Below are 19,203 nucleotides of genomic sequence, written 5' to 3' on the forward strand. Positions count from 1 at the left end.
TCTCATGATCCCTTTCTCTCCCCTAAAACTTAACAGGAAAAGGCAAAAATGTCAGTATTTGGAAAGGTGATTTTTGTTAAGTGCAGCAGTTTTTTACCCTGGATTTTTACTGGCTTTACACCCATTCAGGGCCAAATTCTGCTTGGCAGCGCTGGCGTTTGTTACCCTTCACTTCACGGGTCTGTGTCAGTGGGTGAAGCTGGGAACACATCTCCACTTTCAGCACTGTCCTGCTGAGTGCTCTTCCAGCTTTTCACAGATCTCTGATTCACATGGAAACAGCATCAGTGCATCCCTCTGGTAGTCATTTATTGAGTTAATTGCCCGCAGTGGCTGATTCAGTATATTCCTGAAAGAAAATACCAGAATCATTCATTGAGAAACACAATGGGAATGGGGTGTGTTCATTCAAAATGTAATTGGACTGAAGAACTAATAGGTTTTGATAAGTGCTGACCCATCTTTTTAGCTCAGAAAGAGCTGGCATTTCTTTCTCCTTGCTCATTTCGCTCATCGCACGCGAGGCACCCGGAACAAAGCTGTTCCTCAGGTTCCAGAGGCCTCTCCACGCACGTTTTCTTCCTGTAGGGTGGGACATTCTTTTGCAGCTCCCTCTGAGTGGATTCCTCACCCTTTTTTTGGTGTCATTTTGCTCATTCCAAGTTAACTATCCGGGTGGTTTGGCCGTGGGAGCTGCGACTTGGACAGTGCTGCTCTAACGCTCTGTGTTGAGTGTGGGAGTGGAGATCAAGGGCTCTTCTTCTTTTCTTCTTTTCTTCTTTTCTTCTTTTCTTCTTTTCTTCTTTTCTTCTTTTCTTCTTTTCTTCTTTTCTTCTTTTCTTCTTTTCTTCTTTTCTTCTTTTCTTCTTTTTTTTTCTTCTTTTCTTCTTTTCTTCTTTTCTTCTTTTCTTCTTTTCTTCTTTTCTTCTTTTCTTCTTTTCTTCTTTTCTTCTTTTCTTTTCTTCTTTTCTTCTTTTCTTCTTTTCTTCTTTTCTTCTTTTCTTCTTTTCTTCTTTTCTTCTTTTCTTCTTTTCTTCTTTTCTTCTTTTTTTCTTCTTTTCTTCTTTTCTTTTTCTCTTCTTTTTTTCTTCTTTTTTTCTTCTTTTTTTCTTCTTTTTTTCTTCTTTTCTGACAGGTTTTTATTTTGTCCATGAAAACAACCAATTTTCCTAAATCCACCAGCATCAGGAGGTGGAGCTCTGTTAGATCACACAGCTTTAGCCTTTCCAACGCCTGGGGCATAGGGAAATACCCCAACAGCTGAAGGAGGGTGGAAGGAAAGAATCCCATTTTTAATAACTGTAAATTTCTTTTCATGTCTTCTAGACTTGTAATTTTAGGGTTTATGCCTTTATTAATCCCTGAATATATTAAACCATTTGCATTCAGTCTGTGCTCTGTATCAGCTTCCCATCAATCAGGCTCACAAGGGAGGGTAGTAAAGGAATAAGGAGAAAGGATAAAAGAAAAAGAAAAAAACCTGAATAAGGTTGGTATTCTAGGGGAGGTTGTAGCACTGTCAGAATGAGATGGAAATGGTTTAAGGCAGCTAGAACCCATTCCTGTGGGTAGGGCTCTGTCCATAAAACCCACTGCATGTGGTAGATGCACTAAAAATTGGATAAATTGTGATAAAACAATATTTGGACAACTGGAACAGAGAAGTTACTGCTTATCTAAGCACTACTGTATAAGATAATTGTAATTTTTATCAGTGAAATCCTTATATCTTATCCATAACATACATTTTTTTTTCTATCTTAGGCTAGTTTGGACAAATAATCTTTTCTAGACTGTTAAGAGTAGCTCTAAAAAAGAAAAAGAAAAAAAAATTAAAAAATAAAAAAAGCTGTGTTGTCCAACTATGTCAATTCTATCTTTGGGCAACAGAAGGGATTTGCTGTTTCACCAAGAGAAAGACATTTATCCGTGGAAGAAAGATGCCAGAAAATCCTACCTATAGCAACAATCAGTGCTGCCATGTCTGAAAAAAGAGGGCAAAAAGAGGACAAAAAGCACAAGCATTTAATTCCCTCTCCACTTTCCAAAAATGCTGGTATTTACACACAGGGAGAGTGACACACACAATCCTTTACAATTGCCTCAGAGGGATGGATGTGCTTTCCTTGCTTTCTCTTTCTCAAACCTAAGGAAGGTCAAAATGGAATTACATGTGATCAAAGCACCCAGAGATTGGAGAGAGAAAATTAGTTGAGTTCTTCATGCATTTATTTATATTGTAGAATATTCAAGGCAAGAGGCAATTATTTGAATGGAATAATTTGTGATGAAATTTAATTTTTAATAGTTCTTATCTAGAAAACTACCACTGGTACCATGATTATGCCATTACTTTGAACCCAAGATAAAAAATGAACTTTAACAGCTCTGTAATGGAGCACTGTGTTTTGCAGTGGCTTCAGTCTTATTTTTATTACTTCTCTCTTAGTGCCAGGTTACCTGGTCAAGTCTAGAGTTGTGTTCATTTCTTGATAAAAATGTGACTTTCTACAAGTAGCTTTCATTATAAATGGCCATGTAAGCAGCAGTTCTAAAACCAGCATCTACTTCTGAGAATAAGTGGAGAAAAGGATCAGTTTCTAGTTGAAAAATATTATTTCATTGCTGGTTTCATGTGTGATATTAATGCTCATGAGCAATGCTCAAGAGGCTGCCATGAAATAGATCATGTGGAAAAAACCTTAGGATCACCTGATGTGGCTGCCAGTGGATTTATTTCAAGATTACACATGTGCTGTCTGTAAGATGTTCAGTTTAGTGAAGACAAGTCAAATTCACTTAATTTACACAGAAATTAAAAAAAAAAAAAATAAATCAGTCATTTGAGAAACAGCACTTTGGGGATTTTAAGGCAGCCTGAAAGATTTAGACCAGAATATTCTTTTTATCAAAAATTTCTCTGAATCCCTTGAATTGGCTTCATTATGCCCTACATTTGGACCACCATTTCTGAGAGGCTGAAACCTGCTGGAAGCATTGGGGCTCCACTGGCTGTAGGGCTTTAATTGGTGAAAATGCCCCTTTTTTTAATCAACCAAGCAATTGGTCCTGTCTGGTACTTTCTAGGGGCACTTTTCAGAGCCCTCATGCTGTGGAGTCGTTGGGCATTGACCCACTTGAAGTTTGGGTGTCCCCAGCACAGGAAGGACATGGAGCTGTTGGAGAAAATCCAGAGGAGGCCTCAGAGATGGTCAGAGGGATGGAGCAGCTCTGCTGTGAGGAAAGGCTGGGAGAACTGGGATTGTCCAGCCTGGAGAGGAGGAGTTTTGGGGTGATGTCACTGTGGTCTTCCAGGACCTGAAGGGAACCTACAGGAAAAATGGAAAGAGACAATTTACAAGGAGCTGGGAGGAGAAGGGGGAATGGGTTTAAGCTGAACAAGGATCGATTTAGATTTGATATTGGGCAGGAATTGTTCCTGGCAGGGTGGGCAGGCCCTGGCACAGGTGCCCAGAGCAGCTGGGGCTGCCCCTGGATCCCTGGCAGTGCCCAAGGCCAGGCTGGACATTGGGGCTGGAGCAGCTGGGACAGGGGAAGGTGTCCCTGCCATGGCTGGGGTGGGATGGGATGGAATGGAATGGAATGATCTTTAAGGTCCCTTTCAAACCATTCTGTGGCTCTGGGAATCTGATTTAACAGCTTTAATCACTTGTCCATCTTTACAAAGGATTGAAGCATGAAGGGATCAAGGTGCCTCTACCAGCAAACTTCATTACCTCTACTGGTGATGTAAAGACAGATTAGTGGCAGAAAAAGCTAATAAATCCCTCTGTATGAATGTGAGTGCCACAGTTTTTCAGGATCTTTTCTCCTTGGAAGAAAGAGAGACTTTCTCCAGAATTTCTCTGGAGACTAAATCAGTGTATTTCCATTATAACTATTATGTCGTTTGAGTTTCTCAGTCTCTTATTTTCCATTTTATTAAAAAAAAAATTAATTTTTGCCCAAGTGGACCCATCCAGCTGTGCACAAGTCTTGTTTTCCTTTCTACATTTTAGCTTTTAATGTTCTAATCTGTATTCCTGCTGCAACAGAAATCCAGTGATCCAAGCAGGCTACAGCAGAGCCTGGCAGAGTATGAGTGTTAATTCCCTAGGGAACTGTCAAATTGAGCTCTGTTGTTGAGGGAGGGCCAGAGATACAATCATTCTCACTGCACAATTTTTATTTATTTTTTTTTTTAAGTTTCCACCAACTCTACAGCATTCACAGCCATTCCCATGATATTAGTGTTTGATGTATGGAAAAGGAGCCAGGCTTTGAAAGGAAGGGGATTAAAGTATCAGGGGAAAAAATCGGTTGCTGTATATTTTGGCTCGTGGTGATACAGAAAACCTCCAACATCCTGGCACTTTTATGATGTTTATTTTTACATTTTTACAACGTGGGGATATTTTTTTCAATTATAAGGATATTCTGTGGGACATTAAACACATTGTCTCTTTTAAGAAGTGTTTTTTTTTCTGATTTCCATTTCTTATCCATCAGTATATTAATGAGTAATGTCTACAAAACATGGGTTTTGATGAAACAAGGCTTTTTTTGGACATTTTTCAGTCATATTTGTAGAGCAGCCTTCAACTGACCTTCCAGCATCTCTGCTGTAGATTAGGAAATGGAAGTGGAGACAAGGATGGGTCGTGTTACTGTGAAGCTTAATGGAACATGCATGTTTCATTTCATAAATAACTTAAACAGTGAAAAAGACCCCCAACATTTTAAAATTTTATGGGAATGTTTAGTGGTTTTAATGCCAGAAATATGAAACTTAAAAATGTTATAAAGTATTTTGCAGTGTTTTGAGTTTTTGATAACTTCATTAAGGATTTGTTGCCGTGGGATGGTAATTACATATTTATCCTACTCAGAATTGTTCTTTTTCCCCCCCCAAGAAAAGTCACAGCTGACAGGTGATACTGTTTGAAACCATTTCTTTTTTCTCTAGAGACAATGTCTTTTTTTGTGTTGCAATAAGACAGGATGATATTTAGAGTTTTTCATATTTCTCTTTTCCCCCAACAATTTCAAACCGGTGAAAATGATTTTGTGTGAAGGGAAACAATTTTTCATAGAAACCTGACAACCCCTGGCTTGACAAATGATTACTCAAAATTCCAGACATCCCAGATGTGGCAAGTTAAGGAATGTGTCTGATGTTTTCCAAATTGACTTGTTTGTCTCTGAAAATAAATCATAATAGATTAGGCTTGGAGCACATTTATCAGGAAGTTCAAAGCTGAGCCTTTTGAACAATTTTGGCCTGTTTGTTTTTGTTGGGTTTTTTTTCCAGGTGAGGAGCCTGGAAAGTCAAGGAGACAAAAGATTCTTTCCTAACCACATATCCTCCTTTGCTACTTCAAAATTAACTATAAACAGTATCCATAAATAAGTGAATATGTACATTTTTAAGTAACAAACACTCTGAATTCCACAGGAACTCTTCTGGAAGATCATTAGGAATGGTTAATGTGCACAGTTATTCCTTTCCATATTTTGCAAGCAGTGCATAGACTTGGAAAATACTCATCAGGAAAACTAAAAGTCCTTGCAATAGTAAATTAATCAAGTGGACACAAAACATTTACTGTGGCTTTTTCCTCTAATTTGATTTTTCTTCCACTCTTTTATCTTGCATCTGACTCATCATTTCCCAGTGACTTTTTCTCTCCTCTGCAGCCTAAGGCTGCCCTTCTGCTTTTCTGTTAAAGTTTTGGGGTTTTGTGCAGAGGAGCTCTCTGGAAAGCTGATGCCTCCTTGCTTTTCTTTGGATCTGCATGAATTGATTTGTGCAGTGATTAGAAATGTTTAAAATCAGTTGTTTCTCTGAGTTTTGCTTTTGAAAACCTGGTTTAAGTACACACATGACAGTGGAATTCAGATCTCCATGTTCCTTACGTGCATTGTACCAAAGCACCTCTATATTTGAAATTCTCAAGCACCTGAAAACTCTTTTATTTCTTTTCTCAGACCCAAACAATTATTACCACAGAAGAAATGAAATGACAACCACTGATAATCTGGACTTTAAGCATCACAACTACAAGGAGATGAGGCAGGTAGGCAAAGAGGCTGCTGTGTGATGGGGAGTGGATGGGTGAAGGCTTTTTCAGCCCAAATTTCACCTCTTCAAAATATTATTCAACTCTGTCTTCAATATGTTTTTAAAATGTTTTCCCCCATTCAATCTATTAAAAGAAGCAGTCCAATAAAAGTCCCAAAATCTTGATTTTTACATAAACTAACCTGAAAAAGGTGACAATTCGTGACAGAGGAAGTATTTTCATATAATGTGCTGCACTTTTTTCTCCATGTGTATTTAAGGGGTGAATGACACTGTGGTTTCTCCTTCTAGAATTGACTCTGATTTAACCATCAGTTTTCTCATATATTTCAGTAGGTTTGGATAATCAGAATAAAATCTAGAGTCCAATTCCATATTCACAGTTGTGAAAATCATCAAAAATTCACCAGAAACAGCAGAAAAAAACCCTCATTTAGTATAATTTTAAATCTACCAGCCTTGTTAATCTCGTTCCTTTAGCTCCAAACAGGCAGCCTTGTTCTTGGCTTTGTTATTGTTTTTTATCTTACTTCTTATCACCACAGACACAAGTGTGGGCTGTCCTGAAGAAATATTTCTGCCCACTTTCTCTTCAAATATAAAGATAATATGTTTGGACTTGATGTGTGTGAATCACTTTGCTGTGTGCTGGATTTTCAGTGTATTTATACTGCATGAATCACCACTGGGTTTTATTGAGCAATTGTGTACTGAGTCACACGTTTATTTTGGTAGAGATTTCATGGCCTATATTTCTTAGCTCAAAGATTAGATGAGTAGGAACTCAATTGGCATAATTACTGTCAAGAACAATAAAATAAAATGTATCTGTGTTGTCATTGCAGAAAGACAGGTTGGTCAGGTTAGAAATATCTTGGGGAAAAAAAAAAAACCCCACAGCTTTAAACCAGAATGTTCTTGCACTCTTCATACCAAATAGAAAATCTGTGACTATGGTTGAGAATAGTGAACTGTGTGCTCTCCCAATTTCTGTTTTCTTCTGTGTCAAAATAGTTAACTTTTTTAGAGCTGATTGGATTTTAATTGCTGGTGGGCAGAATATTGTGGGTTGCATTGCAACAAGTGTTATAGTCCCAAAACTATTCTCAAAATTTCAGTGCAAAATGGAATAATAACTGCCAGAGTCAATATTTTATTAAAAACAAACAAACAAGCAGCAAAAACAACAACCAAAAACATCCCCAACCCCCAAAATATACATTATTGTCACTTTTCATAGCTACCTCACCACCAAACATCTTAAAAAATGGTTTTTTTGAAGTGATTTATTATCACCACTGAAGGAGGAGGAGATGGTTCTCTGGGCCATGTTTTGGAAGCTTTACATTACATTGCAAAAAGTCAAGTATTTGTGAGAGGGAGGGATATTTTAATAGAATTCTCTGTTTAGGAAGAAGAAATTTACAGCTCCAGATTTCTCCTTGTAAAAGAGCATTCAATATTCTTCTTCCAATCAGTGGGAACACTCGATGTATCTTGTGTGCAGGATTGTTTTACAGCCCAAAATATTTATTAGGTGTTCATTTCTGTGTATATTTTTGTATATATTCATGTGGTACAGGAACCTGTTACATGTTTGATGTGGATATTTGAGTACAACCTTGTCTTTGAGACAACAAACCCAGATCATAGGTGAAATATTTTCCCATTTGTGGGACATGAGAAGATCAAAAATGAAATAAGTTCATTTTCAGCATGGTATTTCCATTAACTCCATTGCATTACATGTCACCAAAAGAGTCACAGTAAATGTTACTACAAAGGCTCTAATGCAGGAAAAGTTCTTTGACTCTGAAAATAATCACGTTTGCAATTAAAGAGATGATGGGGAGTTTACTGAGGCCAATACAAATATTTCCACTGAATGGGATATACTTTGAACTTGGTTCTGGGCATTTTTCTCACTATTAATGAGCATTTCCATACTTTCAACCACTTTTCCAAATTGATGTTCCTGCTATCCTGTGAGATACAAGCCAGGCACGTCGGGAAAGCTTCTGCACGTGGAAGTTTCAGAGTCAGAAGTTTCAGAGTCAGAAATTTCTCTGCTGGGTTTCAGAGGCTCACATCTCCTATTTCTCAGCTCGTGGAGCTGCATGGATGCAGGGAAACATCAGCCAGCTCAGTTTCCTTCAACTTGAAGAAGGTGTGAGGAAAGAAATTAGTAAACACAGGTCTGAGTCAGTAACATCATTTATGCAGTAAGGTTTTAGCCTTTAGCTAAAATAGAACTGCTTTTAATGCAATATCTCTCTCTGGCAGAGTGAAAACATTAATATTTTTATTGGGGAAAATGTGGCAACCTGAAAAATAAATGCATTTCTGTGCACTGGCACCCTGGGTCACCTCAAGTCCCTTACCTATAGTACCTCAGAGAGTGTGGTTGTTTTAATTACTCTCCATTATTTTAATTACTCTCCATGGCATGATGCTTTAAAAATGAGATAGCAGAGATATAAATTCATGAGCTAAACATAAAGCTTTTACAGCTAAGAAGTAATCAGAGAAGCAAATGAAGAGTTTGTGCTACAACCAATTTAAAATGAACCAATTTATAGTGGATCTATTTCGATGCTGCATTGTCTAAATATGTTCTTTTTTTTTTTTTCCTCTTTTTTTCTTTTTGTTGGCAGTTGATGAAAACTGTGAATAAAATGTGCCCAAATATCACAAGAATTTACAATATTGGAAAAAGCAACCAAGGGCTGAAGCTGTACGCTGTTGAGATTTCTGACAACCCAGGAGAACACGAAGTTGGTTAGGATTTTAATCTTACCTAAATCTGTTGAAGGGGTGTTGGGATTTGGCTTTCCCCCCCCTCTCCTCTTTCTCTGTATCTGCACTAATTATCACTGATGGAATTATCTTCATGGCAGCAAAGGTTTCAAATGTATGTGGGAGGAACCTCAGAGCTGTATTTCTAAATTGGGAAGAGGAGGGTGAGCACAGATAGAGGACATTTTGAATGTGGGATCGAATTCTTTAATGAGCATTCTTCACAGTAATAAAATAAAAGTGAATTTTAATACTGGGGGGTGGATTTTAGCCGTTGGATTGGTGTAGCTATGGATAGAAATTTACTTTTTTTATGTGGGGTGAATGCATTGCAAGCAGGGACAGGTCAAATCTCCAAATAATTTTGAGGTCTGGTGTTCAATTTCCTACCATGATATAACTCTTCAGCACAGAAAGTCATTCAGTCTTTGGTCCTTCTCACTGTAGTAGTGCCTGGGACTGTTGGAATAGAGGAATTTTGTGCTTTGCTATATCCATGAATACCCAGATGTTGTGTTTAGATTGGTTGTTAGGAAAGTTCTCTTCTAGCAGAGTATTTTTCGTGTGACTTTTAGACCTTCAAAATTGCCAAAATCTACCTCTAACATGCTGAAGTTGTGAGTATAATTAAAGATACGTTTAATCAAAAATGGGTTTTAGAGGTTTTACACAGTGGCTTTAGGTATCACTAATACATAAGCCTGTTATAAAATAGTAACAGAAAGCAATTTATTTCTCCAAAGTGACACTTTTCACCTCTCATCTGTGCAGCTGAGACATTTCCCCAACACTCCTTAAGTGAAACGCTGCTGATGGACATCGATGCTGTTTGATTTGATTCGATTTGCTGCTCTGACTACAACTCTGCTCCGTGCTTTTTCCCACAGGGGAGCCAGAATTCCACTACATTGCAGGAGCTCACGGGAATGAGGTGCTTGGACGAGAGCTGATCCTTCTGCTGATGCAGTTCATGTGCCAGGAATACCTGGCTGGGAACCCACGCATCGTGCACCTCATCCAGGGCACGAGGATCCACCTGCTGCCCTCAGTGAACCCTGACGGATATGACAAGGCCTATAAAGCGGTAATTAGGGTCATGAACACATCAAGGAATTCTTTCCCTTTCCGGTAGATGAACCAAAAATGCTCCTCTTGTCATTATTTTCTTCATGGGTCACGTTTTACAATGGAAATTTAAATTTAATTTTCCTAAAAAGATGGGTGAGTCAGAGTAAACACAAACCATCTTGGGAAAAAGCTGAAAGGATCAGTATTGGATGTGATGTTGGCTAACAGGGGAATGTACATGGAAAGGAGGGTCACAGAGACTGCCAGAACAAACCATCCTCAGGTGCTCAGAGCCACGGGAACACCATTATGGAAAACAGAAAATCCATGCAGTCTGTTTCTCACGAGAAACCAAGCCCAGCACGTGAAAATTTGCATTCCACCGCAGCTGAAATTTAATAGTGTGCCTTTAAGGAGAGCACAGTCTGTTGGGTGTTGTAATAATTCAGTCTGGGTGAAGACAGACAACCAGGAAAAATTGTAGGGGCTGGTCAAATGCACTGGAAAATCTTCTAGAGCAGTCTGCAGAAGGCAGAACAGAACAGGAAAGTCAGAATCATAGTCAAGGGAAGGGAATGTGTGCTGTCTCCATCAAGAGGTATATTTTGGATAACCTCAAGTAAATTTTCATGGATTTTCCTTCACCTCATTCAAGATTTAATACAAAATTTTTTTTTAAAAAGCACCAATTATTTAATTCAGTTAATAAATAATTAATCTTTACTTTCTCTGTATAGAATTACCTCTGGCACATTCCCAAACATTCTGCAGGGGGCTCACATGTTGTTGTATTCTGAATGAACATTAATTTTTGTTTTCTTTCTTTTTCTTTCATTTTATTCCAATCTAAGGGTTCAGAATTGGGGGGCTGGTCTTTAGGACGATGGACTCAGGACGGCATTGACATCAACAATAACTTCCCTGACTTAAACTCGCTGCTCTGGGAGTCAGAAGATCAGAAGAAGAGTAAAAGAAAAGTTCCAAACCATCACATCCCAATCCCTGACTGGTACCTGTCCGAAAATGCCACTGTGAGTAAGGCCAGGAGAGGGGACACAAAGGCTGGGATGTGCTGAGAGAGGGAGATTTACGTTTCTCAAGAACTGAATAACCTGGGAGTGAAGTCCCACACCTTTGATCTAAGTCAATAATTCCCTTTTTATATCAGTGGAAATAAAAATTCACTGCAAAAGGACCATCCCCACCACAGGTTTTAGAGGCAGGTCTTGAGGAAGGAACTATTTCCTGGAGGATTTTCTTTTCCCTCAGCATTTGCAAGGACCTGGAGGACTCAGTACCCAACTTTTACACAGCAAGGTAGACAAGGAGAAGCACAGCATAAGCTCAGCCATGTGGATCAGGCTTTTCCCAAGTTTTGTGGCACAGATCTTTAAAAAAACTCACTCACAGATTTGTCCTGGGATTTTTCTGCTTGCTCTTACTTGAAATATATTCTCATCTCAAACAACACAGCAACAGATCAGGCACGTGCAAACCCAGTGTGGGGCTTATGTTAAAGTCGTTTATTGGATTGTAGTGCCAGAAATTTAACTTATTTTGGCCTGACATTTTAAATATAATGGCAGCTATTAATAGCAGCTTCACAGGCTTCACAAGTGGCAGTTTTTAGTACTTTAGAATCACACAGTCATGGAATAGTCACAGTTTAAAGAGGCCTCCTACAGTCCAAGCCCCTGCCAAGGCAGGGTCACCTGGAGCAGGTGACACTGGAACACATCCAGGTGGGTTTGGAATCTTTCCAGAGAGGGGGGCTCCATGGCTTCCCTCCCTCCTCTGCCACCCTGATGGAAAAATTCATCCTAATGTTGAGGTGAAACTTCCTGTGTTTTAATTTCTGGCCATTATTTCTGTGTTTAACATCCCTCATTTTGGACACAAAAAGAGGGGCAGCAATGTCACCACCTGACACCTCTGTCAGTTCCTGCTCTTGGCCTCACTTGACGTAGATATTCCTATTCCATAAATTACTGAAGGAACGTGAAGGTTTTGTTAGGTCTTAAGGGACGTCTGTGACCTCCCAAGGGTGGCTGACAAGCACCATAATTTAAAGAAGGTCTTCTCCTTGCCAGCATGCCTTCTGCTGGCTCCTGATGCTCAGGAACCCCTCAGGGAACAGCATTTCCAGATCTCCAGCCTGAATCCGAGCTGCTGTTACTCTTTCTCCCAGGTGGCGGTGGAGACGCGGGCCATCATCGCCTGGATGGAAAAAATCCCTTTTGTGCTGGGTGGCAACTTGCAGGGGGGAGAGCTGGTGGTGGCCTATCCCTACGACATGGTGAGATCCATGTGGAAAACCCAGGATTACACACCCACCCCCGACGACCACGTGTTCCGCTGGCTGGCCTATTCCTACGCCTCCACGCACCGGCTGATGACGGATGCCAGGAGGAGAGCCTGCCACACTGAGGACTTCCAGAAGGAGGATGGCACTGTGAACGGAGCCTCGTGGCACACCGTGGCTGGAAGTAAGTGGTAGAAACTCCAATTAGTGTTGTCTTGCTAATTAGGGTAAAGCCGTCACTGCCTGGTGTGCGCTGCAGCAGCAGGAGGTGGTAAAACGTGTGCTCTAAGGGGAATATTTCCAGATGTCATTACTGCTGTTAATACCTGCTGACTGCTTCTTTTACAACCAAGTTCTCCAAAAATGCACATGCACAACATTAGCTTTGAGAAGTCTGTGCACTCAGCAGAGTTTGTCAGGAAGGAACCGAGCCAGCCCAAACCCACACACAAGGTGACAAGAAGGAAAGTGCTGCCAAGTGCCACAGCCAGCGTCAGAGCTGAAATACCAGGTTCACAGAGAGACCCCGGTGGCTCTGAGATAAGGAAATCCTGGTTTCAGCCTCCTGCTGATTGAACTCAGCCTCAGATCAGCCGCCACTCACATTCACTCAGAATTGTAATGAAATGCCATAAAAAGCTACTGTTTGCCTGCTACCATGCTATTTCTAAAACACCTGGATGTCCTTACACTTGAGTTTTGCATGGGCTCCACAGGCATTCCTGCTGCCAGGATAAATCCCAGCCTGGATCAATCTCCACACACCCAAGCCTGTCACCCTGTTAAGGAGCACAGAGGGGAAGCCATGGCCTGTGGCGTGGCCAAAACCTCGATTTCCAGGAAAGCCCAATTAGAAACTCATTTTTAACAGCATTAGGCACGTTTGCCTCTCTGGGTGTGCACTCAGAGCAGGCTGGGAATCAGACACTGCTGATTCATCACAGTTCTGCTCAAAGCCTTTGTGTTTTTCCTAAGTGCATCAGTCAAACAACGTATTCCCTGAAATTAGGAAATGAGACAGGCGTCTGCCACCAGTGGGCTGACAACAGGAACAGCACGAATGGCAAACAGCTGCAGGCCAGTGTCTCTGAAAACCAGGTTTAGCTGAGTCTGGCTCCTGTTTGGAACTCACAGGTACTTCCACTGCATAAATATTTTGGGATTTTGGACGTGGCTTTTATGTTGGTCTGTGTGGAGTTGGTGCTGGCCAGCCTTTAAAGGCTGCAGTCGAGAATTAGCTTTTCAGGTATTTTCTCAGGAGGTTAAAAAGTGTTGGGTGAATTTGGGGGGAAACTTTGAACTCTTAGGTCTGACAGTACATTCCCGTGCATTTCTAAAGCATTCTCTGAAAGCTAACTTGACCACTTAATTATTTAATTTATGAGTTTAATTTTCCTAAGTGCTACAAGAAACATCATTATGAACTGATCCAGAAAAGATGGCATTGGCCTTGTCACTAACACCTGTCACACTGAGTTCTGTTAAGTAAAGATGGATAATATAAATGCTGAATATCACCCTGACTTCTTAGGATCAATAACATCTTGGTTTGTTTAATCTGATTTGTTTCATTTCTTGATGATGTTTTAATTATGATTTATGTCTTGCACTGTCACATTATGGTAAGACCTCCAACAAAGTGCTTGCAGGAGCTCTCCCACCCATCCTTTTGTGTGGTGCCATCTCCTCATTATGCCACGTTTTGAAACTGCCTGTCCCCCCTCTCCTCATCCACCTGCTTCCTTGCAGTGGTCCTGCCCAGAAACTTCTCACTGGGAAAATTTAGGTGGGATTTTTCCAATTGAATTTCAGTCCCTAGAGAAGCATGGGCACCACAGATATCCAACACCTCTCGTGCCTTTAAAACCCAGCCGTGACATTTCCTGCACGTTATTTTACTGCAGTGAATGCAAGTTCTTCAGCAATTTTACATATAAAGTTTCTGCACTGGGTGAACTGCACAGAGGCAAAACAGAGATTGATTTAATTTTATTTCCTGTGTTTTTGAGGCTGGGTTTGCATGTTCAGGCACTGGGAAAGAGTTGCTCTTGGCAACGCAAAGCCATTTTCTTAAATACATGTATTAAAACTGAGCAATTACTGTGTATGGCAAAACATTTCACAGCAGATTAATCAGGATGTTATACAGTATGTGAGGGGAAAATAATTGTGGCTGTTTCTCAAGTGGAGGGGAAGCACATTTATGCAGAGTAGCATATGCCACTGGCTGATGTTTAGGTTTTCCCCTTCAACAAAAGTGAAAAGTTTAACATCTGTATTATATAATCCTCCTGCTCTGCTTCCAGAAGGCACTGAGGGCTCATTAAATACTTGACTACTGCTCTGTGGTGATTGGATGGGAACAGAGATTTTGGTTTAACTCTTCTTGGTCAGAAGCACTCGGTGAATGCAACTCCTGCTAATCTTTGCCATTTAAAACATAACAATTAATCATTAACAAACATATTTTAAAATACTTTCTTATTAGAAGAGCAGGTAGAACAAGAAATGAAGCTCACAGCATTTCTTCCTCTAGTGCTCATGTTCTGTATCTCATTATCTGTGAGAGTGGAGAACTAAAAAGCAGGGAAAACGACGGTGAGAATTAGGAGAGAAACCTGGAGAATGGAAATGTTGGAGCTCTGCATGTAAAGACAGTCCTGCTTAGTGCTCCAGACCTTTGCAAAGGTTACAGTGGTCTCTGTAAAGCAGAATTAAACTGCAGCTCCTCAGAGACTGGAGGCACTGAGTTTCCTGGGGCTTGATTAGGACATTCTTCTGATGGGAATCCCTATTGCAGAGTATCCCAGTCCTCTGCAACACCCTGATAGGGAGAAAAGAGATCCCACCATGTCTTCAAAACCACAGACACCACATGTAACATAAAATAATTGTTAATAGCTTGATTTTCCTGGCTCTTCTATCAGATTACTCAGGGAGGAAAACAGACTGAGGAACTATTTCACCAACTGCTCTGATAAATCACTTTTACATAACAACCCCTGTGAGCACACAGCTCTGTGTCCTGGCATTCAGGGCTCCATCGCTTGGGTGAACAGCTGCACCTCCCTGCCACACAACACAGTTCCATTTCCACCCAGGGCACTCATCAGGGAGAGCTGCTCCACGGACAGTGTCCAGGATTAGGGATGCTTAGTGCTTTCTTAAGAGCAAAACACAAATTCTTGTTGTGGGGAGAGACCTTTCTCCTCCTGGTTGTGTCCTCATCTTCTCCTTCAACAGAATCCCAGAAGGGTTTGGGTTGGAAGGGACCTTAAAGCCCTTTGAGTTCCAGCCCCTGCTTGGAACAACTTTTCACTATCCCAGGTTGCTCCAAGCGCTGTCCAACCTGGCCTCGAGCACTCTGGTGCTTTGTTACAGAACATTTGGCATTTCTAAAAACACTTTACCCTTCCAATTCTGCCAGCTAAGCCAGCAGGATGCAAACCCAACTTGTGTTTATAGAAGTTACATTAATTTCCATAAAAACTCAGTGCTGACCAATAGATTCAAAAGGATATAAAGTTGTAACCTTTTTCCCCACTACTGACAGGCATCAATGACTTCAGCTACCTGCACACCAACTGCTTTGAGCTCTCCATCTACGTTGGCTGTGACAAATATCCCCATGAGAGCGAGCTGCCAGAGGAGTGGGAAAACAACCGCGAGTCCCTGATTGTTTTTATGGAACAGGTATTCACCAGCAGTGCAGCTCCTTCCAGACTGAGAGATTAAAGTTCCTACTGTCTTCCTTGAATAACTGATTATTGGGATTTTTGATAGACATAACACTTCAGCCAGGCTGGTTTGACTTCAGGGAATAAAATAATGAAGCTTCTGAAAATCTGATGTGGGTGCTGAGCTTGCTAGGAAAAAAAAAAAAAAAAGACCCCAATATTGTGTCTGTTGTTTCATCTCTTCTTTTTATCTATATCTTGAATTTGATGCCTCAGGAATCCTAACAAAACTCACAAACTGATGCACAAGTTAATGCCTGAAGGGCTGTTACAGGGTTAATATATATTCCACAATGTTGTGAGCCATAAAGTAGAATATATATAGTATAAAACGATAGAATATATATAGTATATATATACATATAGAAAATAGTGTGTATATATATAGAATATATATAGTATAAGTATAGAATATATATAGTATAAAAATATAAACCATATATATTTAAATATCTATGTATATAAATAATATATAAATATAATATACATATATATATATATATAAAACTATATATAGAATAACACTGTAATTCACTTATGGAAATAATGATTCATTGTAAGTTCCTAGGAATACTACTGTTCATTTCTGTGCAATATTTACTTGCTTTTTTGCTTCTCTTCACAGGTCCATCGTGGCATCAAAGGGATTGTGAAGGATGTGCATGGAAAGGGAATCCCAAATGCTGTTATTTCAGTGGAAGGTGTTAACCATGACATTCGCACAGGTAAAAAAAACCAAAACCAATAAAAATGCAAAACATCAGTGCAAAAGAACAGAATTGTGGTTTAAAAACAAACCCACTGAACCGTGTTCCTAAGTACCACACCCACAGGTTTTTTGAATGTTAATTTTATATATTTTTATCTCTTTACTGGTGTTCTGTGTTCTTCATTTGCTGCCGCTTCCATGTGCTTTGCCATTGGGGTACAGAGTGGCAGATTTGGACACATAAACTGATTTCAGGCCATGGAATATCATAGAGCTTTGTGATTTCCAAATCTTTAATGTTTGCCACAAGAGGTGATCTGAGCCAGTAATGAATTTTGGAATGTCTAACTTAGTTTATGATTAATTTCACTGCTGCTGTGTCTCCACTGTAAAAGAAAGCATTGAATGACAGATACTTAATTAGGCAATAATGATTCTGCCTTAAATATTTCAAAATGGGACCACTGGGAAATGACAGTGGGAATTAAAGTAATCAGCTGGTTTTTCTCCTCTTGGAAGCCTTGGCAGTTCTGAAAGTCTGCCATAAAGTGTGGGTTGCATTACTCTGTTAACAAAATTAATGTATCGCTCTGAGTTAATGCAATATGTGATTAATCTCCAGCTCTCTGTACTCTGGATTGTCATGTGAAAAAAAATAAGCTTGAATAAATGTGCAAGATCCCAAAATCCACCTTGTAACACTCAGGGAACCTTGCAGCTATTTGCATCTTGAATTATTGCTGAGCCTCTATGGCTCAAGGCCATCTGCACTTGTTAGTAAAAATAAAAGTACTTATTTTATTCCCTTTAATTTTTCTTTTTAATGAGACATTTAAGCTCACACTCTGGAATCACTGTGGATATGGGAACATAAAAGTTCTATCTTGTTTCATATTATCCAGATAACAATACACGTCTCATTAGTCCCTGAAATGAGAGGATTTATGCTGGAGCCAAAAAGCTAAAATGACATGTATAACTCTAGAGAGAGAAGGCAAATTGTCAGCAGTCTTCTTTCATTTATACCTTTTAAAATGAAAAATGTGTCTATTTAAACCTCTGAGTTGCCTTGATGTAAAAATAGGCCAAGCAGGGGAAGAATTACAGCCACCATCTCTATTCACATAAGTTTTGTTTCAAGTGAGCTGAGCTCTGCTGTTCCACTCCTACATTAACGTGGTCAGCTGCCCTGTAGAGCCAGACAAAAGTTGCCTGTAAAAGCCCTCTAATAACATTTAAAGGTTTGAGAAAATTCCTTTGCTTCCTCCTGTGGACTGAAATAAAAGCACATTGGTTTGGGTTTCTGCTGGATGCCGTGTCCCTGATGGAGCGAGCGGGATGCTGGCGTTCGGCTCGCACCGTTAATGGGCTGATTGAAGGCATTGATTCCAAGAGCAAGAGCTTTGTGGGAAATTATTCCATTTTCCCTCCATGCAGATGTAACTATTGATTAAGTCTGAGTGATTCTGTGTCGTTACAGTCAGATATGGGCTGGACTCTCTGAGAAAACCTCTGGAAAGAGAGTTCTGCTGGGTGAACAAACGCACCTTTCCCCCACTCCCGTGGTGCCAAGGCAGTTTTGGGGGTTGCTTCTCGTGATTTGGGAAATGACAAAGTAAATATTGATGGACAAATGTGCAGTTTCTTCCTGGTGAAACACTCCTGTGTCACAGCCAGACTTCCAGTGCTGATGTTTCTGTGGGGTTTTTGAACCAAAGCATAATTAATTTAATTTCACCACATGCCCAGAGAAATTTTAAAAAATATTTTGGTAAGTGTGCTGTGATTTCAGCATACCTTACATACCAAACCCCAAGGATTTTGAAGTAGCATTTAGTAATATTTATTATATTAAATATTTTTATATATCAAATATTTATTTAATTAATCTAAGCTAAGCATAACTCTGGTATTGCAACTGTCCTGCCTCACTCCTGGCTGCCTGGTCCACACAGGAAAATTAAGTTGGGTGTGCAGCACTATGGCCAGGTTTCCTGGAGAGTCTTTTGTTGGTAAAAAAGCATTAGAAAGATTTTTATAATGTATTTAAATCAGTGCAGCTTTGTATATTTAAATGGAAAAATTGCTTTTTACAATTACTTAATTGCAACTAAGGTCTGTCCCATCAGGCTCAAAGGACATTTCTCTTAATTGTAGAATTTATGGAGCAATCTGACATATTAAATTTATAGCACTGCTATCTTTGTCCTTTAATGCATTGTTATTTTATCTAAGCAGACATGGCAATTTTTCCCAGCCCCAGTAGGTGGATGTGGATGCAGTCTGCCTCCAGCCTGCTCCCACTGGAACCTATTATTTCAGCAAACCTATTATTTACTAAATTTATCTGTGTTTTTAATTGTGTTTCTTTTTGCCATCTGTTCTGAAACTTATATTTTTATTTATTTTTTTACCTACTGGATTTAATCTGATTGTGAAAAAAAACCCCAACCCTTTAGCCTGGTATTAAATTCTGGGCACTGACAGCTGACAGAAATACTCCTGTCTG

General features: G+C 39.8%; 1 protein-coding gene across 1 annotated transcript in view; it reads left to right on the forward strand.

Annotated features, from left to right (window-relative positions):
- The window catches only part of CPXM2 (carboxypeptidase X, M14 family member 2), a 67,250-nt gene that overhangs the window by 43,294 nt on the left and 4,753 nt on the right, over positions 1-19,203 (forward strand). Inside the window, exons 6-12 of the mRNA XM_023929996.2 lie at positions 5,989-6,077; positions 8,737-8,860; positions 9,766-9,962; positions 10,798-10,977; positions 12,135-12,432; positions 15,802-15,941; positions 16,611-16,710. Coding sequence (XP_023785764.2) covers positions 5,989-6,077; positions 8,737-8,860; positions 9,766-9,962; positions 10,798-10,977; positions 12,135-12,432; positions 15,802-15,941; positions 16,611-16,710 — 1,128 coding nt within the window. The remainder of the gene's footprint in view (positions 1-5,988; positions 6,078-8,736; positions 8,861-9,765; positions 9,963-10,797; positions 10,978-12,134; positions 12,433-15,801; positions 15,942-16,610; positions 16,711-19,203) is intronic.

This window comes from Cyanistes caeruleus, chromosome 8 (assembly GCF_971803275.1).
Source record: "Cyanistes caeruleus chromosome 8, bCyaCae1.hap1.1, whole genome shotgun sequence".
Classification (NCBI taxonomy): domain Eukaryota; kingdom Metazoa; phylum Chordata; class Aves; order Passeriformes; family Paridae; genus Cyanistes; species Cyanistes caeruleus.